A 25,189-nucleotide genomic window follows, 5' to 3' on the forward strand; every position below is an offset into this window, starting at 1 on the left:
GGGAGAGGAACCTCTGTAGCCTTGGGCAGTAGCCCTTGGTCAGGTTTGCTCCAGAGTCAAACCTGCTTACCATCCGAGAATACCTTGGGGAGGAATGAGGAAGCCTTTTGCTCTGAACCCATGAAAATTGTTCAACCCTATAAGGGAAAAATATGAATGTTGAACAAATTGATGAGAAATGGAAGGAATAATGGGCTAAGTGTGTTGGATTACAGAGGGCTTTCTTTGAAGGACATTTTGAATGATAATTTGCAGAGTGGTTTTGCTTCATTTCCTCTCATTCATGACGGAGACTGGCAAGTTCTAACTGGCGTTCTCGAGCTTGCTGCTTCATCACTCCTCGCTGGAACTGGTAGATGAGAGAGAGAGAGAGAGAGAGAGAGAGAGAGAGAGAGAGAGAGAGAGAGAGAGAGAGAGAGAGAGAGAGAGAGAGAGAGAGAGAGAGAGAGAGAGAGAGAGAGAGAGAGAGAGAGAGAGAGAGAGAGAGAGAGAGAGAGAGAGAGAGAGAGAGAGAGAGAGAGAATGATGTGACATGACATTTTTAAGTACAAATGAGTATATAGTAACCATACACTGATACTTGTCCCCTCATACAGTGATAAGTTTACCCATACACAATGGACACAGATGGAACTTTTGGAGGCTAGAGTGCTCCAGCTGACTGGTGGACTCCATTTCATTGAGGAGGTCCAGGATTCTTTGCACAGTTGGGCTTTTGGTGGCAGTGGAAGCGGTGGTAGTGGTGGTAGTGGCAGCAGTAACAGTTTTGGTCTTTCTATGGGCAAGTTCTGTAGGATTCATATTCTCCTCATGAGGGACGTCACTGTCAAGGGTCAACACAGCATCAATTCCCTCCACAGGCAAAGAATGATGGATGCAATTTTCTGTTTCTTGTTGTTGCTCCACCTTTTCAGAGTGCTTGAGGTGCTCATCAGCCACCTTTCCACTGCTGGTGTGTGTCTCACACACACTGGTCCCTGTTCCACATCAAGACTGTTAGCAGATGCCACTTGTATTTCATCTACTTAGTACATTACATCATTACATAAGTTACTGGTGTTATCTGATATTAAAGTGTTAATGAGCAACATGCCACAGAAATCTGTTTAATTCAAGAAAATGATGAAGATAATAATAATGTTTTGTTGCACTTCATAAAGTGGCTCAGTTTTTACTACTCACCAACTCTGCTAATGACAGCAACTGTTCTCTTAAGGACGCTGCTTATCTTCCCGAGCTGCTCAAGGTCACGATCTGCTTCCTTTTCCTGCACCAGCTTTGATATCAAATCCTGCAGGAAACAACTGTGTTAGTTCACATTTTGAATAAATCTAATAGATGAAATTTCACTTACAACACCTTATGTGTCTGGTGACTCATGGAGGACAGATACATCACCTGAGAGTGAATGGTCAGTGAAGAAGTTGACCCTTGATCCTGGCTAATCACATTAAGTACATTAAACACTCCTGTTAACTAATAAATGAGGGATAGATTTCTCTGGAAGGTTACATTACACTACTTCCCTGGCATTTGAAAACATTTTGCTCTAAATGAACTCATATGGAAGCTTTCCTGCAAAATTAAATCTCAGCTAGATGCCAGATGGTGTAGCCTCCATCACAGAGCAAGGTAATGATATGAAGGCTTAGTACTTTGGTCAACACCTGAATAAGAACCATTTGAGATGCAGCAGAGATCACTAATCTGCCATGACATGAATAAGACAAATAGACAGTAGAAAGCCAGACCAGCAGAAGGAATAATCTATCTCTGTTCCTCTTGCACACACAGACTAACACTTTCATCCTTTCTACTTTATAATCACACAATCTCTCTCTCTCTCTCTCTCTCTCTCTCTCTCTCTCTCTCTCTCTCTCTCTCTCTCTCTCTCTCTCTCAATATCACCCTGTCATGCCTCTCCCCTCTCTGCCTTACCTGTGATCCTTCTGGTGACTGTGTGGGCGGGCGGCCTGCCCAGCGCTGCACTTGGCAAACCAGCTGTTTTCCAGCACCACCACCATCTCACTGATGTGTACCAGCTGGTCGGGCACCATCACACCTGGAAGCAAGTCAGTGAGTCAGTAGGTGTTTCTGTACACAAAGCTGTCAGGTAGATAGACTTAATGAGTTGAGAGGTAATAAATAAATAAATAAATAAATAAACAAACAAAAAGATAAAACCATAAATTAGGGCAGCGTTCCGATGTGTGACAAGGGCACCAGCAGTATGTGGTAATTACCTGCGGGTCGATGGCAGCCTGCAGTCATCACCGCTAATCCTTCCTGCATTTCTGAGGCTTGGCCGACTCAAATTCCACCTTCTGAAATGATTGGGTTAGGTTACCTTAGGCTGTGTCTGTAGTAAGGGACCACATCTGTACATGAGGTCTGATCACTGCCAGATATAACTAATATTTCTTCAACACTTTCATGAACAGCAGTGAAAGAGAAAACATTAAGAGGAGGAGGAGGAGGAGGAGGAGGAGGAATAAGACATACAAGGAAACAGGAATAATAGAAGGAAGACAAGGAGGAGGAGGAGGAGGAGGAGGAGGAGGAGGAGCTGCTCATAGGACTGTGTAGATACAAATGAAAGGAAGAATAAGGCTGTGGCTGTGGATGACTTCATTTAGTTTGGCAAGCTAGATTAAGACCAGCAGTGTGGAGGATACAAAACAAACAAACACTCACACACACACACACACACACACACACACACACACACACACACACACCTAACCTGTATATACAAAGACAGTGGGCAGGCTTCACACACTGCCTTTAACAATCAGCATCTCTCTCTCTCCTGGAAGTTAAATTTATCAAAAAACTCAAAGAAATCTTGGTAGAGACTTCAGTGAATCTGTGCTCCTGATGGTGGTGGTGGTGGTGGTGGCAGTGGTGATGGTGGTGGTACTTGGAACACTGGCTCTCTTGTCCCCTCATCCGCATTCTGAGAGAGAGAGATAGAGATGGTTAGATTAGGTAGGTACTTAGTTACATAGATTGAGATAGAGACATAGATAAATGGTTAAACAGAAAGTTAAATAGACTGAGAGATAGATGGTTAGATTAGGTAAACAGATAGACATTGAGACAAGCAGAGATAGGCCTAGTTAGGTTAGGTCCAGCAGATACTTAGATAAATGGGTAAACTGAGAGATTAATAGATAAAATAACAGACAGATAAATAAGCAGAGCCTGCAAAACTATCACTAATATTATGAAAAAAACCCTTGAACACCCTAAGGCCGGGCGCACACTGAGACGCAGGCAACACAGGCGACACAGCACAGAGCAGGGCAGAAAACTGCATCTCACTGGTTTAAACCTAAGCACGCATATTGACACGCAGGACAGCACAGCACAGATGCAGACCTGTGCCGGCCAGCGCGACGCAGTCGTTCGAACGCAGTTTCCTGTGCCACGTGCGGCGCAGCTTGATAGCAACTTGCTCTTTAGTACTCACAATGTCGTCCACAGAGCAACTCATAGAGGCTGTTCGCCATCAAAGAGTGCTGTATGACACTAGTCATCCTGATTATATGAGAGGAACTTATAAGAACGAGTTATGGGCAAATTCTCCATGTGTTTTCCTCTTCTCCAAGTATTCACTCCTCCACACTGACCTCTTTGCTCTACAAATGTCATATAATAACATTACTTTCTCCAACTCGTTTTCTGAGTCGGAATCGGAACTAAGGTTTCCAAAGTAATTTTTGGCAACAGCCATGATCAACACTACCGCACAGGACGACAGCCTGCTTCTCAATGTGCGCACCACGCCTGTGCTGCGCTGTGCTGCCCTGCCCTGCCCTGCCCTGTGCTGCCCTGCTCTGTGCTGCCCTGCGTCTCAATGTGCGCCTTGCCTAACAATTAAAAAATCATTAAAATACCAGAAATGAGGCAATTAGGCATTCAACAAACAAATTCTTCTATCTGTCTATGTCTAAACTTTGTAAAAATTAAAAAAATTACTTTAAATGTGTGTGGCCAGCTGTAGTAGTAGTAGTAGTAGTAGTAGTAGTAGTAGTAGTAGTAGTAGTAGTAGTAGTAGTAGTAGTAGTAGCCTTTCCACTAGGGGTTGAGAGACCTATTAAGTGAAAGATAAGTGTCTGACTTACCTGATGTCACCTGGAGGGCTATTAAGGGCAGGAACACAGGAGGGCAGGTGTTCACAAGGCAGGTCAACACCACCAGTGTGAGGGGAAGTGTTTGGTGAGCCACACTGATGCTGCATTTGATTCCTGTGATGACCTGGGGGTGGGAAGCAGGTGGGAGGGGTGAGTGAGTGAGTGAAATCTGTCACTGTATACACACTGGGTATACAGTGAAGGTAGGACTCACTCATTGATGAATAACTGTGTGACTGAGTGACTGACTGACTGAATGACTGAGTGACATATCATATCCAAGATTGAAACTGTTATTGTCACACATAAAGGGAAGATTGAAGTTTAAACATGCAAAGTAACTGTATTTAACATTGGCTGACATAGTGGAATAATACATTAGTGGAGAAAAATAGTGGATTCAGCAGGAGGAATAATATAAATAGACCAGACCAGCAGGAATAATATAAATATAGACAGTTGACCAGACAAATAGACAGTAATTACCTGCGGGTCGATGGCAGCCTGCAGTCATCATCACCGCTAATCCTTCCTGCATTTCTGAAGCTTGGCCGACTCAAATTCCACCTTCTGAAATGATTGGGTTAGGTTACCTTAGGCTGTGTCTGTAGTAAGGGACCACACCTGTACATGAGGTCTGATCACTGCCAGATATAAATAATATTTCTTCAACACTTTCATGAACAGCAGTGAAAGAGAAAACATTAAGAGGAGGAGGAGGAGGAGGAGGAGGAGGAGGAGGAATAAGACATACAAGGAAACAGGAATAATAGAAGGAAGACAAGGAGGAGGAGGAGGAGGAGGAGGAGGAGGAGGAGGAGGAGGAGGAGGAGGAGGAGGAGGAGGAGGAGGAGGAGGAGGAGGAGGAGGAGGAGGAGGAGGAGCTGCTCATAGGACTGTGTAGATACAAATGAAAGGAAGAATAAGGCTGTGGCTGTGGATGACTTCATTTAGTTTGGCAAGCTAGATTAAGACCAGCAGTGTGGAGGATACAAAACAAACAAACACTCACACACACACACACACACACACACACACACACACCCTAACCTGTATATACAAAGACAGTGGGCAGGCTTCACACACTGCCTTTAACAATCAGCATCTCTCTCTCTCCTGGAGAGAGAGAGATCTGAATACATATGAAGGATCTGAATACATATGAGAGGGCATCAAATGTCAGGTTAAATCCTTCACTTCATATACAGAGCTTAAACCCATTTATTTATCTTTTTTTTTTTCAATGCCTGCCCAAACTGAGATGCATCTTATAACCCCATATGTCTTATAAACTGTCAAATACAGTATTTTCTATTTTACAGTATTTTATCTTGTTCCAACAGGAAAATACTAATTTTACAGTATTTTATCTTGTTCCAACTGGAAAATACTAATTTTTTTGTCATTTTATATGCTAATGATGAAGTGCTTCAATGGCTGTCCTTCATCAATATCCTATGGTCACCTCCTCTCTCCAAACTAACCAACAAGAACTCATGCACTATACTTGGTTTGTGTAGTAACAAGAATTGTGGGAGCTGATCACAACACACTATGACCACTGACTACTTAAATGTGTATTCATTCACATAAACTATACTATATCTTAATTAATTGACTATCCATGCACAAAAACATAAAAAATAAATAAACAAATAAGTAAATAAACAGAAAAAGATTACTATGTTATGCAACTCCATGGTTTCATATAAATTTCCCAGAGTAAAAGCAAGCATGACACACTCAGTATAATAGCATGTATTTTACACTTACTACTTCCAAACTGCCCCCAACATGTGCATGGGAAAGGCCACACCTGGCATGCTCACCTGACAACACAGTAGGAGCCAATGTACCCAAAAGCATTGACTATCAGGAAACAAACTGATGTTAAGTAGTCCTTCAAGAGCTTTTTTCCATACTTCATACTTATTTTCCGAGCATTCACAAGACCGGTTAGCTGCAGGCAAACAAATGCAAGTCATTAATATTACAAAGATAAACCTCAAAATACAAAGTGTCATTCCCAATTCAAAAGAAAAAGGAAAGAAAAGGAGAAATAAATAAAGCAAGCAAGTAAAATTATTAACTCCTGATCAAAGTCTTCCTTCCACTTTTGAAGCCAGAAAGCAAAATCATATTCCCCTTCACCTCACACTCTACTTACACCAGATCTATCATGGCATAAGGTAATTGATATGAAAAGTTCTATGCATAGCTATAATCCATTTTCACCTCTTTTTACCAATATAGTAACAGTAATCTTTAACATTTTGTCACCTAATGACACCATCACACACATTTTCAGTAACTGTAGATAATTCTAATGAGCCAAAATAAAATTACAGTAGATGCAATGCAATATTTTATCGCAATCACCCTTTTACTGCCAAGTGTTACCTTTTTAAATTATATTCTAAACTTCCATCAAGCTTAGGAAGCCAGTGCAGTTGCCAGAACAGTTTACTAGACACAATGAGGATAGTATCCCTCTAACATAAAAAAATAAAAATAAAAAAAAGGTCACATACCAAGTACACCACACCATAGATTTTGATGCTTTCAATGAACCCAATGATACAGATTTCAAAGGAGGCTGAGGGGCACGAGTGTTTCCAGCAGTGGCCGAGCTCATAGCAGGAGTATGGCAGGATCTTGCTGAAGCTCTCCATCCTGCTGTTGTTACCACTACTGCTCCTGCTGGTACCTGTCTCTCCTCACTACCTAAAGGGCAACACCTGAAAAGGGAACATAAGCATGGGTGTGCTGTCAATCCTCCTGTCTAAGTACTAACTTGTGCAAGCAATCTATTGAGGTGTTGAAACAACTCCCACAGGAAGCATATGAAAAACAAATACACAGGCACCAGATCACAAGACAATACTATTCAGTTAACAATGAAGTATGTATGCTGTAAATTTCTTATGTACGTTAAACTGCAGATATCCAGACTGAGAATGCCTCAAGTACCTTGTGATAAATAAAGCTCAACACATCATCAAATAAGTCACCAGCATCAAGGCAGTTTTTTGTTCAAGCAAGTCAGTTCTTAGAATCCCACAAAAGCAACTGTCAAGATCTGCAGATACACTTAAACTATCAGATGCATCAATGGTGATGCAGCAAAACCAGTCTCATCACATAAAAAATATAAAAAAATCAAAGATGTATGTTGGAGTCATCATAGATATCACAGAGAGGATATCATCTCAAGTAGAGCAGTGTCACATCATCTTAATCCTTATCACAGGCAAAATAGTTGATAAGATATTTCATGAGCTCAGTGATAAACACTATACTCAGTAATCTGATAATGAAACTGTAACATGTTCTTTAAAGAGGAAAAGAATGCTTATTAAAAACAATCCCAAAAAATATATTGGCTCCTGACAGACGCTATGGTCCCAATACCTAAAACGAGAGAGAGAGAGAGAGAGAGAGAGAGAGAGAGAGAGAGAGAGAGAGAGAGAGAGAGAGAGAGAGAGAGAGAGAGAGAGAGAGAGAGAGAGAGAGAGAGAGAGAGAGAGAGAGAGAGAGAGAGAGAGAGAGAGAGAGAGAGAGAGAGAGAGAGAGAGAGAGAGAGAGAGAGAGAGAGAGAGAGAATGATAGGCAACAAATTCATCCAAGTAGACATGGCAAAAACTGTAGATTTTTCCTACTTAATAAGCTTCATGGGCAGACAAATTCATGTGCATGGTCAGTTAAAGGATAAGTAAATCTTTGCACTGACATAAATCTGCAATGTTGTTTCTGTAAGGCTGAGCTGTACATTACCAGTTTACTTTCTACCCTCATGAGAATTGGTTCACATTCTCTCACGTTCTCAGGATCTGATCGATTCAATTAATGCATGGAGTCAATGTGACCCGGGTCTTATCATCCTGCACTGATCACATCAAGAATGGCATGACACGTTACAAAAGGAGGCACTGCACAAGCATTACATTTATGCCCCTACATCATAACTGCCTCTAACCAATACTAGGGAGTTGAACCTACAGCAGCTCAAAGGTCACGGTACGTGACTCTTCACTCAATGAAACATTGTAGTCACTCTTGCTAAAGCAGAGATTGGCTGACCAGAAATGTCAGGTCACTGCAAGCTGGTTTCAAAGCAGAAAGATGAAAATCTCATAATAATGAGAAGGATGCTGTAATACTTCTATAAGGTGATTCCAAAAGCTTGATCACTGATGAGAAGTGTATTGCCATACATCACAACCTGTGGCTCACCCAGGCCCTATGATAAGTGTACTGGATAAAACAGCTCAAGACAGCCACAACTTCCATTGCCACATGCTCATTCCCATACATGTGCAATTTTTAACCTACTATACAGTACTGCAATTAATTTCTATACCTATTGTGTTGTTGCAATGTTTAAGATTTTTACAGTATGAAGGCATCATTCTCAGTCAGTGAAGTGGCAACTGTCAACAGCAGCAAGCCATCCTCTCTAAAAGTTTAAGCATTTCTATACTAAAGACAACACAAGCCAAGAACCGCTTCACCCTATTTACACAGCTATACAGACAAGAAAGTCAAGGCTCTCACGTGGCACTTGACTTTGTTTACAAATGCTTTCACTGTTGCAGGAGACACCCGACTGCTGTTGACAGATGCCACCTTGCCATCTCAGACTATCAGCTGACGCCACAAAATCAGTCACATCACCGCACTGAGGGAGATAAACAAACCAGCACCTGAGAGCTTGTCATCACTCAGTACTAAGTCTGTTTTGTCTGCCGCAGGGCTCGTCTTGACGTGTACAAGTATAAATAGAGGATGACTGGCAAATGACAAACCATAACTGTCCACGGGGGCGAGTTGTGTGTGGAAATGAGGTAACGTGTGTTGTGTTGCTTAATATAAAGTGTACGTATCCCACAGTACTCTCCACAACCACCAGCCCCATTCCGATAGTAATGACCTCAATCCTACCAACCACCACCCATTTCTCAATATGCATAACCCACACCAGTCCATTACTACTACATCACTAGAAAATTTACCGTCTGTTTGTGTATGCAGTGTTGCGTTATAGTGTCAATAACCCACACCACCCCCACTATAACCCACCATCACACCACGATCTCAATCCTACACACTACCACCCACTTAGTAAATAAACAACAATCGCCCATTACAATTACACCACTACAAGAATTACCGTGTGTGTGCAGTGGGCTTGGGGCCAAATGAGGTTTATCTGGGTGGCGGGGTACCTCAGCGCAATCATGAAGGCTGGCGGGGTAGATATCAGGTCGCTATCTGTAGTTTTAGTTCCCCTACACGTCCGTCTGTCTGATTGGCCGCTACTACCCGCCAACCTTCCGCACTACGAGCCTAACAGTGTTAAGTTCGTATAATTTTACTGTTATTATTATTATTATTATTATTATTATTATTATTATTATTTCTCATGTCTCTGTGTCATACGAAATAGTATTTGTACTACTACAGCTATTACCACTACTACTACTACTACTACTACTAGTAGTAGTAGTAGTAGTAGTAGCAGAAATACTGCATTTTGGTTTATCAAAGCGACAGATGCGTGGTTATGTAATGCAGTTCACTATTACCATCTGCTTCCTTTTATTAATAATGACCATATGATATCTGTCACAAATCAAAGGTCGCAGATAACGTGGTGCTTTATACTTCAAAGAAGACCCTGATATGCGATCACGTGAAAAAGGAACACCCAAACAGCAGGTTTGATCTACAAAATAAATAAATAAATAAATAAATAAAAGTCAATCCACAAATTTATGATGTTGTTACGAAAGGCTTAAAACTGAAGATATGATGGAAGGTAGAGTGCATAGCGAGATGCGAACAATGAACAAAAATTATAGCACACACACACACACACACACACACACACACACACACACACACACACACACACACACATGACCATATATATATATATATATATATATATATATATATATATATATATATATATATATATATATATATATATATATATTATATATACCAGTGGAAGACATTAAATTTTGTGTAGGTGGTGGGTGAGCATGGTGGCTGCAGATGATAATAATGATTATCTATATTTTGGTGTTTCACAAAGCTATTACTGGCTGTGTTGGCCTAGGTTAGGGTTGACTATGCTGGTCCGGGCAAAGCTACGAGGTCACACATTCTGAGGCGCACCTCCATGATTCAACAGCTTGCATTATTACTTATATCACAGACTGAGTCACTTATTTGAGGTACTGAATCGCGCATCATGAACTTATTCCATGCATCAGCCACTGAGAGCTATATTCTGAAACACCTCTGAGCTGCACCTCCATTACTTACAAAGTAATATTCCTCAAGTGTCAGGCTTGAATCATGTGTATCAAGGACCTGTGAATGTGTATAAGCATGTTAAGTCACAACTATTGTCTCAATGATGTTTGTGTATTTTCTATGGTAACTCTTCATTAGGATCTACACTAATCACAGCATTTACCTGCAGCTCTTCATGTGGCATCTTTACTCTTACCCACCTTGTAAATTTCGTGTTACTTTAAAATCAAACTTAAGACTGTAGTTTTCCTTTAGAAAATTAAGAAGGTACACATTTGTATGCAATCACATGGTCATCATTGCATATTACTTCTTATTATAGTCACAATCACTGCACACTTTTTCACACGTCTTGTAATTTTTTATACAACTGCCACAGATCCATTCATTCTTCAGGAAGTGGCTTCCTTGTGGCTACTGCCATATTAATGGAGATTGCCCTTCTGTCCTCCAGAGCTACACTATGATGATAAGGAAAAGCACATGCTGTTTTGCATCTGCTTTCTGCAATGTATAGAATTCTGCACTTATCAACATTAATTTTCAATATTAGCAGTTTTCCCATAGCACTTAAAAATACTTTTCCAAGTGTTAATTTTGCTTTTTGCATGACAACTTATTGGAAGCAGTGGAAGTGAAGTGTGATGGAAGAGATGGAAGAGTTGGGGGATGAGGTTATAAAGGAGAGAAAGGGAGAAGTGGAGGGGAAAGAAACAGATCCCTAGCTACACTTTTGTGTCCCCATCAATATATGTAGCTGCCCCTCCAATTCAGGTAGTCCAAAAGTGGCACTGCTGAGACATAATGCTTAAAAATAGAACAAGAGATAGATTTTCAGATAGCAATATTGCTTCACACAACAGCTACAAGAATTTGCTACATCTGAACTCACAAAGGAAAGAAGACAGCAGGGTTTGGCTCCTCACTTTTTTCCCACTGCAGCAGCCTGAGCTGCCTTCTTTGCCTTCACCATCTCAACAAGCTCCTGAAATGCCATCATGTGAGAATAAGACTTAAAAGTTACAATAACATCAGTGTCTACTGTGCACTATATAAAACCTTCACTACATACATACACACACACACACATATATAAAACCTTCACTCACACACACACACACACACACACACACACACACACACACACACACACACACACACACACACACACACACACACACATAGCACTTACATCTCCATGCATTTATGGAGGGACCACAAAGATAAAAGCAGATCAAAAGATAAATGCATGAGAGAGAGAGAGAGAGAGAGAGAGAGAGAGAGAGAGAGAGAGAGAGAGAGAGAGAGAGAGAGAGAGAGAGAGAGAGAGAGAGAGAGAGAGAGAGAGAGAGAGAGAGAGAGAGAGAGTGTGTCACTCCATAAACAAGATAAACCTGATTTGTTTTCTCCACAATCTCACATACAGGGAATAGCAAGCAACACATCACCAGACACACAAACACACACACACACACACATATACAGACCTTATAGCGCCTCATGCAGTCTTTCTTGGTTCGGTTGGGGACACACTTGGCAATGCGGTCCCAGCGGTCAGGAGTAGAGACTGGATAGGTCTTGAGGGCTTGCTCCAGCAACCTCTGTTCCTCAGCTCCCCAAGCAGCAGTGTTCATCCCCAGCATCTCCTGTGGTGATGCACAAAGGAAAGATCTAACATCAGCCTAAAAACATGTTTTTTCTTAAAATATCTTGGAATTGATTCACAGCTCAACTGGTGATATTGTATAGAGCTAAAAGACAATTCACAGCAGTTACACAGAGAAGGGAGAAAGCTCTTGAGTTCATACAGAGAAGACTCATGGTAATAATTAATTAGTATAAAAAGAGAAATGAGAAATTACCCAAGCATCAACATGATATAAAACTACACAAAGATGCAAAAGAATTATCTGAATGTCAGCATAACAGCAAGAACTCACTGTCATATCTCTGGGAGGCTGTGGTGTCGCTGATCACCTGCCGAGCCCGTGCCTTCTCCATGCTGTGGTAGGCATTCTTGTTGGCTGCCTCCCTCATGTGCTTGTCTGAGTGTTGCAGCTCCTTGGCCTTATTGAGCACCTCCTTGGCCAGCCTGGTGATGCTGGTGGCTGTGTGTTGGTTGATATACTCTGCCACAACCTCCCACCTGCAGCATGGAGGGTTCAATGAGTTCCTCTAAGTACAGCAATGCATAAAAACATAACCTAACATTAAGGGAGCTGCAAGAAGCCATCCTTGTATGAAACATATCTACCTATATCCACCTATCATTCCCATCCATAAATTTGTCTAATCCTTTAATGCTCCCCAATGACTCAGCACTAACAACCTGATTACTGAGTCCATTCCATTCATCTACTACTCCATCTGAGGACCAATTTCTTCCTCTCTAACTATTTTCAAGCTTGAACCCATTGTGTCTTGTTCTATCCTAATTATGATCCTGAGAATTTTATAAATGTCACCTTTGTTATATTCCCCATACCACGTGAAGACCTAAATGGTGTGTATGTAGAGAACAGTAGTAGGGATCAGATAACAACCTTGATATTAGTCATTTTAAAACACACATGGAAACACAAGAAAAAGGCAATATATCAATCAAATAAAATATTAAAGCTTAAAAAACCCATCTATTTATATACTTGGCCAGCAATCTCACATCAGCTGGCCCAGACAAGGCACCACACACACACACACACACACACAGACACACACACACACACACACACACACAACACACACACACACACACACACATGCACACCACTTAGTGTCAGCATGCTCGGCTCACAACCGAGAAGGCATGGGTTCAAGTCCTGGGAGAATCTCTTCATGTGTAGCCCCTGTTCACCTAGCAGCAAGTAAGTACAGGATGTAACCTGAAGGGTTATGGCCTCACTGTCCCAGTGTGCGGTGTGTGAATGGTCTCAGTCCTACCCAAAGATCAATCACTACAAGCTCTGACCTCTTTCCATATGGGGAACAGCTGGTTTGGTGACCAGCAGACGAATGTAGGTGAATGACACGTCATTCACACTCTTAGCCCTGTCAGCCCCAGTGGAAAGGGACAGCCTTGTGGACCACCAATAATAATAAGATATCAAAAAATATATAAAAAGAAGCAATTTACACACACACACACACACATGAACCAGCTCACCTCTTTGTTGTGCCGGCAGGGAAGAGGTTGACGGCTTTGATGAGCAGCTGGAGGTCATCTTGATTCCAGACTTTGAGTGATGAACCTTCCCCTCCTCCTCCACCCCCTCCCCTTGCTGCCGCTGCTGCCACCTCCTCCCTCTCCTTTTTGATCCTGTTGCGCACCTCACTCACCTACAACAGAGAGAGAAGGCAAAGAAGTGTTACAGGGGGTCCTCAAGTTATGACAGAGTTCTGTTCCTATGCCATGTTATAAACTGATTTTCTGCATAGATCAGAACCAGCATAAGTAAGCTACCTGCAGTATGTCAATCACTAATACTAATACTGTTGTACTGTAAAGTCATAGTCTAGGACATAAACACATAACTATTGTGCCTGTAAAAGAAACATATGAAGGACAAAAGTCAAGACTGTCATACACCAAGGACTCCTTGTACTAATCATAACTATCAGTGGAGAAATAGTCTGAAAGGTTTGACTATCCTAGGGAAAACAGGTCATACAGAATATCCAGATCATTTGGGGTGGATTGTTCTAATTTAGATTAGCTTGCTTTATGCTACTTTAGATTTAGCTAATCAGATAAGGTAATGTAACATGACTTAAATAGACCTAACATAGTTCATTTCAAAAGTGATGCAGATACCCATATGTCTGTTGGAGCAGCTTTTGGGTTCAAGGCTTAGGAAATTTTTTGATTTAAGAATGACAAAAATTATGCTTTTTTTTTTTTTATATAAGCAACAATTACTGCTACTACTACTACTACTACTACTACTGTTGGCCCTCCACACTCACCTCCTGTGTCAAAAAATTACTACTGCTATTACTACTACTGTTGATCTCTCTCACTCACCTTTGTCAATTAACTACTACTACTACTGTTGATCCTCCCTCACCTCCTTCATGAGTACCTCCCACCCTTGCATCTTGTCCTGGGCCACTTGTGCTAGTTCCTTGTTGAGTTCCTCCAGGCGGGTCAGCTCCAGTGCCTCACACAGCAGCTCCACATCTGTCATGGTCTGCACTCGCTCCCCCTCCTCTGATGCAAAGTAACTGTTGTCCTTACAGAGAGTCCGCAGCATCTGGGAATAGAGGATACTATACTAATGATTTTCAGCCTCTCTCTTATTGCTGCAATGTTGCATATCTTGCTATCTTTTTACTGCTATTTTTTTTCTAGTAAACTCTGGAACTCCCTGCCTGCTCCAGAAGATCCTCCTTCCTATAACTTGAACTCTTTAAAATGGCTGGTTCCAACTTTTCAAAACACTTATCCAACAATTCTGGATAATCCTTATGATCTTTCTTTTGGGACTAGCATCTCAGTGGACTTTCTTTCCCCCCTTTTTATTGCCCTTGACCAAAGATCTTGCATAAAAAATGTTACTGAAATATGTGAGGAAAGGGTGAAGAGAGAGTATGTGAAGTTCAGAGCAAAGAGGAAGGGAATACAAGGGCAGGACTAAATAGAGAAATCTGTTGCAGTTATGTCCTCATGGAGTATTTATCAAGAGGTGTCAAATAAAGATAGACAGATACAGAGATGTTCTTTATCACTGTCACCATCACATCTATGCAATGACAAAGAATGTGTGCTTTATTCTATTTCACGTTGCTTTTTAAAATTATTTACGTGAACAAAATACAGGCAATCATAATTTGTATATATATTTTTTTAGTTTCCAAATTAATTTACACATTTGAACACTAAATTTAATGCTCTTTCCATCTTTCTAATACAAATGCAGTCCTCTCAGCCCCTTATGAACAGGAACTGTATCAAAATCATTTAAAAAATGACATCAAAGAAAAAGGAAAAAAATATAAATCTGAAAGTATATAATGAATGAGAATATTTTAATGTGAAATGTTACAGAAGATGAAAGTGGGTAGAGTTTCATTTTTTAGTTTTTCTTTTTTTTTTTAGCAAATTTTGTAGCCTTAAAATGAATGATAAAAAATAAATAAATAAAAAAAAAAAGACTTGCCAGGTAGAATGATGGCTCCAGGCATGAGTCATGAGAACTATAGGGGCAGGTGACAGGAAAGGAGGACTGCGACAAGATGAAAGTGAAAGGGGAGAGGAAAGGAACAGGAGGAGGAAAGGATATAATGTAGTGGGATTGCTTGCCATAGCCAGGGATCATTATTATTATTATTATTATTATTATTATTATTATTATTATTATTATTATCATCATCATCATTATTATTATTATTTTTTTTTTTATATATATATTGGAGGATCACTGGCCAAGGACAACAAAGACTGAAAAAAAAAAAAAAGAAGAAAGAGGCCCACTGAGGTGCTGGCTCCTGAACACAGTCAAGTGTTAGTCAAACAAACAGGGTAAGTGCCTTGAAACCTCGCTCTTGAAAGAGTTCAAGTCATAGGAAGGTGGAAATACAGAAGCAGACAGGGAGTTCCAGAGTTTACCAGAGATAGGGATGAATGATTGAGAATAATGGTTAACTCTTGCATTAAAGAGGTAGACAGAATAGAGATGAAAGAAAGAAGAAAGACTTGTGCAGTGAGGCATGCAGTTAGCAAGATCAGAAGAGCAGTTGGCATGAAAATAGCAGTAGGAGGTAGCAAGAGACTCAACACTGCAGTGATGAAAAAGAGGCTGAAGACAGTCAGTTAGAACACACTAGAAAGAAAGTGCACCACGAAAATTCAATATATTTGTCAGGAGAATTTTTGATTATGTTAGCGATCACAGCAGTTTAAGCGTCAAAGACAAGTGTGTGGTAAGTTCTAACATGTCAAGCAGATTCTACCCTCCTCCTCACCTTCCTCTCTTTTTTGAATGCTTTCTTCAGCACCTCTCTTTCCTTCTTTTCTACCTCCTGTTTTGCTCTTTGCTCTGCCTCCTCTGCTTCTCTTTTCTTTCTCTCTGCTTCCTCAGCTTCCTGCCTTACCTGAAAACACCAAATTTACACATTAGCAAGACATATCATTCAAAAAAAAAGACAACATAGCATGGTATTTCAAAATATATGGCATTTCCGAGCATAAGACATGAAAAATACAAATCAATGAGAAAAATGTGAAGCCTTGGTCTGTTGTAGAAATCAATGCATATATGTGTCCGAGAGTAGTCAGAGATTGGCCTGGTGCTAATACTGGAGATCACAATGTGCACTCACCCTCTCCTCCTCTTCTTGTTTTTGCCTGATTGCCTCTGCTTTTGCCTTTTTCTGAGCCAGTCTTCTTTCCTTGTCTTCTTCTTTAAATCTTAAAAAAATTATATATATATATATATATATATATATATATATATATATATATATATATATATATATATATATATATATATATATATATATATATATATATATAATTCTTCATCTCTTTCCCTCTTTTTCTATAAACTTACCCATTCTTTAGCTACAGAAGTAGACAGCAAAAGCAGCAATTAATTTTTCCCTCATAAGGAGTCAGAAGTAAAACAAGAACAGCTTCTTTGCAATCTAAATCATCATAAACCCTTCCATCAAAATGAAATTTGAAGTATTATGTAACAACAGAAAAAAGTACTCCTTGTGATAAATATCTCTTGGGATAATGCACAAAATTTCAACTTTTATTGGGATACAACGAAAATACACGAAATCAGTAATAAGTAACGAAACATACTTGGCTATCCTTGGGTCACAGGCATATGCATTGTCAACTAGCCTGCGCAATCGACCCATCTCCTCCTTCCGACGCCTCGCTCGCTCTACCTTGTTCTGCTTCTCTATCCATCGACGCTCCTCCCGGCTGGCAAGATTGACTGATTTAAAGAAGGGAAGGCGACCACAACATTGCAGTCACATTGCACTGTTACAAAATATTCAAAGAAACTAAAATGACCAGTTAAAGCAATCAGAACAATGTCAGTGCCAGTTTTCCTTGCCATAAGTCTGGGTATTCTGTCTAGCCATATTAAATTTTCTTGTTATTTTTTCCAATGTCAAGTCTAGGCTTAAGTTTGGGCATTATTTCCTTATTCAATTAAAATTTTATTCAATGTTAATGTTTCAAGATACAAATTTCACCATTTTTGCTGCCTTTGGGAAGATAAAGCAAGGCTGGAGTGGAATACACATAACTCTAAAAAGACCAGACATACAAATAGTGAAGACTCACTCCTGTCCCTTCTCCTTTTCCTCCTCATCCAGATATGAAAACTCTCGCCAGGAATCAAAGTCGTACCAGAATCCATAGAAGCGATCAACCTGCACAGTGATGAAAATTAAGTCGGTTAACAATACAAAATAAACACTATTCATAAAGAAATCTTGAAATGATGTTTTATGTGTAAGTTACTGGACCCTCTATGCTGAGGAAAATTATAGTGTATGATATTTTAAACAAACTTTCAAAATTACTGGTCTATCTTTCCATCAACATAGCATATGATGATGGTAACTATAAAAAGTAAACTGTCACCAAATATCTACTTGCATTTCTGCTACTAGTAATCTCACTTCTAAAACAGTACAAGGGAGATTGATGTGACTGTACAGGCCAATCACTCTCTCCAGTTACTTAATCTGCTAATCTGGACTGACCTTTTGTTTGGTGTCATCAGGTTTGCCCAAGCCAGGAACGTGCTTGTGGGTGGACCAACGAGCATTGCACTCAAACACCCCTGTGAAAATCTGCAATGCAACACTGTGCCTTACAAAGATGTGGTGGAGACTGAAGAAGATGGAGAGAGAGAGAGAGAGAGAGAGAGAGAGAGAGAGAGAGAGAGAGAGAGAGAGAGAGAGAGAGAGAGAGAGAGAGAGAGAGAGAGAGAGAGAGAGAGAGAGAGTTATATAATCTAATATATAGACCTGACATTACAATATGAGATGGAGTTAATCCCTTCAGTGATATGTAATCATCCACACCACTAAAAGTAATGTATACAATCTTTATAACCACCTGCAAGAAAAAAGCGGTGAAAAGGAATAGATTTTTTGCAATTTCTAGCCAGTATAATGTTTGGAGATGGCTGTAGAATGTGAAGAATTGTCCCAGAGTGGTTAGTGGTAAAGAAAAGATGTACCAAATAGCAATGAATACTGAATTTTCAATTCTTTGTTGAGTCATTTTTCTTCCTAATAGGAGTTAGCGCTTGCCTTGTGTGCACATATATTTGACATTACAGTATGACATGGAGTTAAAAGACCTTTGAATTCTTTGTGGAATAAATTTTCTTCTTAGTGGGGATCAGCGCTTACCTGGAAGAAGTTTGCCTTATTGTGTGCACTGACAGCCGGCACCTCGTCATCAAACTCTGGGTCCACCGAGTCCCAGGAGCGTCGCTTGATGGGGTCCCCGAGAATCTCATAGGCTTTGGTGATGCAGGTGAAGTAGTCATCGTCATCCCTCACCTCCTCCCCAGCTGCTCGCCGCTTGTCTGGGTGGTGCCACAGAACCATGATGCGGTCTGTGAGGAGTAACACAATGGACGGAAGTGCACACTAATGCTGCACTCTCATTCCTTTACCCAAGTGTTGGGTCATCCTGTTTTAAGCACGTACCAAAGGGAATGCTAATTATTATATTAGACTTACAGATATCTTAGCATAAAACCAATGATCAGAAAATATAATGTCTATCTATCTATCTATATATCAGGTTGCCAATCCCACATGGGGTGGCCCAGACAAACCACCACACACTCTTACAAATATCATTCACACTCATAGCCATAGGGGCGCCAACTATTCTTCAGACACATTCTCTCTGCTCTTCTGTATGCACCATCTAGCTACAATTCAAGAGCTTGTTAAAGCTAACAGTTATGGACATGGTTTCATAATTAATAGTAATTACTACAAACAACATGATGGCATTCCCTTTGGGTTCTACTTTAGCAAATGTATCCCAAATGATTGGTGTGAGCAAAACTTCAATAATTAGCCATGCAATGTCAATAGCAGGCAACAAACTGCCTGTGCCAGATGATTGACAAAAGTCAACTGACAATGCTCCTCGCTGTGGGCCACAGGAAGACACAGCTCGCCCACGCCCACTCACTGTCAGTGTGGCCACACTTATTTGGTACAATGCTCCCACTTTTCTCACCATTTATCACACTCACCTGCTTGCTCACAACCATTGCCAGTGTGGCCATAGTCATAGTCTCAAACCACCATACTACACCCCAGGAGCTTTGGTATAGCAAAGCCAACCACATACATCCATAGCAAGGCACAAATAAAATGTAGTTATTGAAAATATACAAATAAAATAAAAATACCAAGACTAAAAGGGCTGACACTGCAACTGAAAACTGGCACTATAAAAATACCTTCAAACAGCAGGTGCACTAAAACTTGGTACTCAGTACACTATACACTCTAGCTCCAGATGCCACCAGGACTTACACGCTCTTTTGATGTCATCATCAGAGGCCTTGTACCTGTGCTTTCGGAGTCCCAGTACTGCATAATGATCCTGGTCCTGAAAGGCAATGTTGTAGAAATGTATCAATATATAAAAGAAAGATACTAATCAAATAAATGACAGAGGTAAGTGATGCTCTCATAGTGAACAATCAAGACAGAACTATATATGCTAGATAAGTTTAGGTTTTGAAAAGAGCTTAGTAAGAACTGGTTCACAGAGTAGTGGACAAATAGAACAGGCTTAGCATTCATGTGGTCAGCACCTACACCATAAGTGATATCATGAGGTTAGATGACTAGGCATATGCATATAGAGGCCAGATGGCAATAGGAAGGCTGACTGCATGGGGAAGAGGAGGATAACAGATTTTCATGGTTAGTACAGGAGTTATCCAGTGTAGGCCAGCCAATCTTTTGCAGTCTTCTCCATTCTTATGTTGCTATGACTGGACCATGCTGGCTGAGTTCTCACCTTCCAGTCTGCTGGGTTGAGAGAGCGAAGATAGTGTATGTCATCCTCCACCTCCACCTCCTGAGCCTCCTCCTCCTCACTCTCCTCTTCACTTTCCCCAACTGAGGAGGTGAGGTGGCCCCGCAGACGCCGTGCCTCATATATGTGGAACCATCGTCCCACTGGTTCTACCTCCACCTGGATGAGTGCTGTGGAAGGGAGAGGTAGAGAGAAAATAAAACAGATATTACCAAGAATACCATTCAGGATGCTGAGGAAATAAAGGACATATTGTACAGAAAGAGACAGAAAAGAAAAATACCATAAGAGAAGAACAACTAGAAGGTCATCTCTAAAAAGTACACACACACACACACACACACACACACACACACACACACACACACACACACACACACACACACACACAAAGAGACAGACCATGAAAGATAAAGAGATGTTGTTGCAGAGACTATACACCAAAACATCATCTGAGAAATTCTCATCTACATACAAAAGCCCCCTGGTTAAGTTAAGTTAGTGTTCTTAATGGGGGCATCCACTGGAGAAAGATGCACTGGTTAAGCTGGATTAGTGTCTTTAAAGGGGGGACAGGACTCGCCTCTCAGTTAGGTTGGGTAAAGTTAGGTTAAGCTAGAAAGTTCCCAGTTTTCAATATATGGCACCTCATCCTTAGACTTTCCAACAAATGTCAAAATTTGGCATAATTTGGCTTCTTCCACCCTGAAACTCCATTTTCCCCACCATGTCTCCAAGCTTGTTAGGGACAGAAAAAAGATAGGATTTGTGGTGTTAAACTGCAATTTACTGGTAAGAATAGCATAATGGGAGATCTGGGTGATGGAGCCTCCCAATTAGCAAGGTTAGTAATCTCACAGTTAGAATAGTGTAGTGGGGAATAATGGGGGGGGGATGGGATATTCTCTGTTTGTTGACTATTTTTAAGGATTTCTGCCCAAAACAGTGTTTTTACTCCTTAAACTTTTCAGGCTTCCCAATTTTGGTTTATTTTGGCCTGCACTCCCCTACCTTAAAAATGTAAAAAGAAAACAGGAAAAGGAGTGGAGAAAATTAACGGTGAAAAAAATTGTATTTTCGGACAAAATGAAAAATCTAAAATTCTATAGATATAAAATGTAGATATATTAACAAAGTTTCTATGATATCTCTTTCAAAGCAATTAACTAAAAATAAAGCCTGAGGGAAAGAAAAGGATAATATGGAGATAACCTTAGCCTCTTCTAGGGTTAATACGTACATGTCAGATAGAATTAAGGTTGTAGAATATCATGCAATATATATCAACTTCTGGAAACTTGTTAAAAAAAAAAAAAAAAAAAAAAAAAAAAAAAACTAGGTTAATGAACTGATGCATTCCCATGCTACACCCTTCCCTTCCAAGTGCTTGAGGGTCACTGTTGGCTGGCTGCTGGAGCTGTGCAGGGCAGGGTGAGGTTAGCCATTAAGGGAATCAGAATACTTATAGTTATTTGAAGTTATTACTTAATTATGAAAAAAAAAAAAAAAAAAAGGCAAGGATTAGGGTTAGGGTTAGGTTAGTTTAGGTTACGTCAGGGTTAGGCTATGTTAGCAAGACCTTCAAATAACTAAGTATTCTGATTCCTGTAATGGCTAACCCTGCCCTGCCCCACACACCTCTCGCAGCCAGCCAGCAATGACTCTCGACAACTCAGACGAGGAGTGTGTAGCATGGGGATGCATCAGTTCATTAACCTTTTACCTTTTTTTTTGCTTAAACAAGTTTCTGTAAGTTGATATATATTGCAAGATATGCTACAACCTTAATTCTACCTGACATGTAAGTATTAACTTCAGAAAAGGCTAAGGTTACTTCAGAAGAGGTTTAGGTCCATATTCCCCCAACAAACACTTACTATGATTTCAAAGCCACAGAATGTACCATGTGCCCAGGAGGTACCACCCCTGTCGGCCCCCTTAATCTGTTCGGTAAAACTGCAGGGTTGGACCTCCTCTCTATTCATTAAAAACACATTGCAACGGGAGAGTACTTACTATAGAACATGTCTGTGATGTTTTCAATGTGGGGAAGGCTTTTGTAAGGCCATAGTAATTAAATTAATAGCGCGCCGCCTCCAGAAACTAAGTCCACAATCATCCCAAGGATATAAGTTAGGTTAGGTTAGTAACCTTAGGGGGGTCCAGGGGGGGCGCAGCCCCCCGGGTTAGGCTAGGTTAAGGTTAGGTTAGGTTAGGTTAGTAACCTAACCAAACCTAACCTTAACCTAACCTAACCGGGGGAGCTGCGCCCCCCCTGGACCCCCCTAAGGTTACTAACCTAACCTAACTTATATCCTTGGGATGATTGTGGACTTAGTTTCTGGAGGCGGCGCGCTATTAATTTAATTACTATGGCCTTACAAAAGCCTTCCCCACATTGAAAACATCACAGACATGTTCTATAGTAAGTACTCTCACGTTGCAATGTGTTTTTAATGAATAGAGAGGAGGTCCAACCCTGCAGTTTTACCATCTGTTCATGTTTTTATGTACCATATGCCCACGAGGTACCACCTCAGTCGCTCCCCTTAATTTGTTCAGTAATTTTCTTGGTTTCTTAGGAAATAGGTTTTTGAGGGTTTTCTGCTTAAAGAGAAAGTTGATACCGCTACCACATGCAATTTCCTCTTTTTGATTGACTGGCCAGAGTAATAAGGCGGCCAGCCAAGTGTGAGGATTGAGCACCGGGCGGACAGGCGGCGGCGGCACCACCACCACCTCATATCTCACCCAGCACGCCTCACTGCAGACTCTCTATCAGTAAGTACAGTCCACCACGTACGTGTGAGGCGCCTTTTGATGATAACCGCCACGCTGGAGTCCTCGGTGTCCATGTCTGCTGTCATGCTGCGTTCTATGGCTACCCTTACCTCGGACCAAAACAAACAACACTGACGCATAGCTCGGGCCGCCCATCTCGGCTCTTTCCATCTTTTCGGTTCCCCTCCATCCCAGCCAGCTTACCTATTAATGCTTCCCTATGAAAAGGTAGTGGGGAAATAAGAATCTGCTTCTTTTGTTGTTCCCACTTATAAACAGTAATATATCTGTTTATATGTAAGTCGTATCGGGCTTTGAAAGTGGCGCAGTTACTATACTCTCTGGGAGTTTATTCCATTCATCTATAATTCTTTGCAGTAGAGAAAGAAGTTCATCACGGGACGCACTTTTCCTTTGTTCTCACGTATGACTGCCATGATTGGTATTAGCCCCTTGGCTGGTCCATACTTTCTCTCATCGTACGGCAGTAACCATCCATCAGCTATATATTTCTCAAGGTCTTCCTCATACGGTTTTCTTACGTCGCGTCGCACAGAGTAGATATCCACTCGATTCTGTGGGACACTCGGCTCCTTGTTCTCAGCCCACTTCCAAGCTGCAGTCCAGTAATTACCCTAATTAAGACAGGAAGTGGAATTAATGAACACAGCTAGGCCTAATTAAAACAGGAAGTGGAATCAATGAAGACAGCTAGGCATAATTAGCACAGGAAGTGGAATTAATGAAGACAGCTAAGCCTAATTAAGACAGGAAGTGGAATTAATGAAAACAGTTAGGCCTAATTAGCACAGGAAGTAGGAGTAATAAACACATAGGCCTACGGAGTGCGCTTAATGAACACAGGTAGGCCCAATAAAGACAAAGTAGGGATAATGAACACAGGTATGCCTAATTACGACGGAGTGCGAGTAATAAACATAGATAGGCCTAACTGGTACAGGAAGTTTGAGCAATGAACACAGGTAGGCCTAATTAGCATAGGAAATAACAATAATGAACACATGCCTAATTAGCAAAAAGTGAGAGTAATAGGTACAGGTAGGCCTAATTAGCACAGTGGTAGTAATGTATATAGGTAGGCCTAGTGAAGGAAGGTAAAGCCTAACTCAGTGTTCTCCAGCAAGACACAAGATTGGTTCATATTTACAAAGGAGGTGAACTTGTCAAGAGGTTGGAGGGTGGCTTGCAGGGATGTTACAGGTAATATTATCACAGGTAGGCCTAATTAAGATAAGCCAAGGTAAGTAGGCCTAATTTTCTCTTCTGGGTGCAGGTAGGCCAAGGGTAGATCTGTTTTTCTTCATCAACAGGTTATACAACAGGTTGATTATAAATTCACAACTGATTAAATTCACTGCCATAATTTTCAAAGGCTGTAGGTGAAGTTGTATGGGGTTTTTAATGGTGTTTTTTTTACGGTTTACGGTTTTTACGGTTATTATTATTATTATTATTATTATTATTATTATTATTATTATTATTATTACATTTTTTTTTATCATTGTTATGTCTAGGGTTTAAGTCAGTCTCTCTCTCTCTCTCTCTCTCTCTCTCTCTCTCTCTCTCTCTCTCTCTCTCTCTCTCTCTCTCTCTCTCTCTCTCTCTGTGTGTGTGTGTGTGTGTGTGTGTATGTGTTTTTGAGTGCAATAAAAAGTCGTACATTACATATATATAGACACACACACACACACACACACACACACACACACACACACACACACACAGTATAATTAAGCTTATCTCTATACATACAGAATACTGGTCATGATCTTTATAAACTTAATCTACACACACACACACACACACATACGAAACTATTACTTGTAGAGAGAGAGAGAGAGAGAGAGAGAGAGAGAGAGAGAGAGAGAGAGAGAGAGAG

General features: G+C 40.7%; 1 protein-coding gene and 1 long non-coding RNA gene across 3 annotated transcripts in view; both read right to left on the bottom strand.

Moving 5' to 3' along the window:
- LOC135093475 (uncharacterized) overlaps positions 1-25,189 on the bottom strand; it is a 40,710-nt gene that overhangs the window by 819 nt on the left and 14,702 nt on the right. The window lies entirely within an intron of this gene.
- LOC135093472 (dnaJ homolog subfamily C member 2-like) lies at positions 431-23,426 on the bottom strand. 2 transcript variants are annotated; one of them, XM_063992753.1, is made up of 22 exons: positions 23,312-23,414; positions 20,491-20,678; positions 19,998-20,073; positions 18,846-19,054; positions 18,189-18,278; positions 17,764-17,852; positions 17,269-17,394; positions 16,779-16,866; positions 16,422-16,550; positions 14,525-14,710; positions 13,624-13,796; positions 12,401-12,606; positions 11,948-12,114; positions 11,353-11,445; positions 6,668-6,874; positions 5,966-6,096; positions 4,623-4,706; positions 4,128-4,260; positions 2,244-2,956; positions 1,939-2,062; positions 1,183-1,291; positions 431-977 (listed from the first exon to the last, which is right to left on the bottom strand). In XM_063992753.1, exons 1-14 carry the CDS (start codon positions 23,373-23,375, stop codon positions 11,383-11,385), a joined length of 1,854 nt encoding a protein of 617 aa, XP_063848823.1. In that variant the 5' UTR covers positions 23,376-23,414; the 3' UTR covers positions 431-977; positions 1,183-1,291; positions 1,939-2,062; positions 2,244-2,956; positions 4,128-4,260; positions 4,623-4,706; positions 5,966-6,096; positions 6,668-6,874; positions 11,353-11,382. The 2 variants fall into 2 exon arrangements, with proteins under 2 accessions (XP_063848823.1, XP_063848822.1); XM_063992752.1 differs by lacking the exons at positions 431-977; positions 1,183-1,291; positions 1,939-2,062; ... (3 more) ...; positions 5,966-6,096; positions 6,668-6,874 and having other exon boundaries at positions 11,948-12,106; positions 23,312-23,426.

This window comes from Scylla paramamosain, chromosome 43 (assembly GCF_035594125.1).
Source record: "Scylla paramamosain isolate STU-SP2022 chromosome 43, ASM3559412v1, whole genome shotgun sequence".
In the NCBI taxonomy this organism is placed as follows: domain Eukaryota; kingdom Metazoa; phylum Arthropoda; class Malacostraca; order Decapoda; family Portunidae; genus Scylla; species Scylla paramamosain.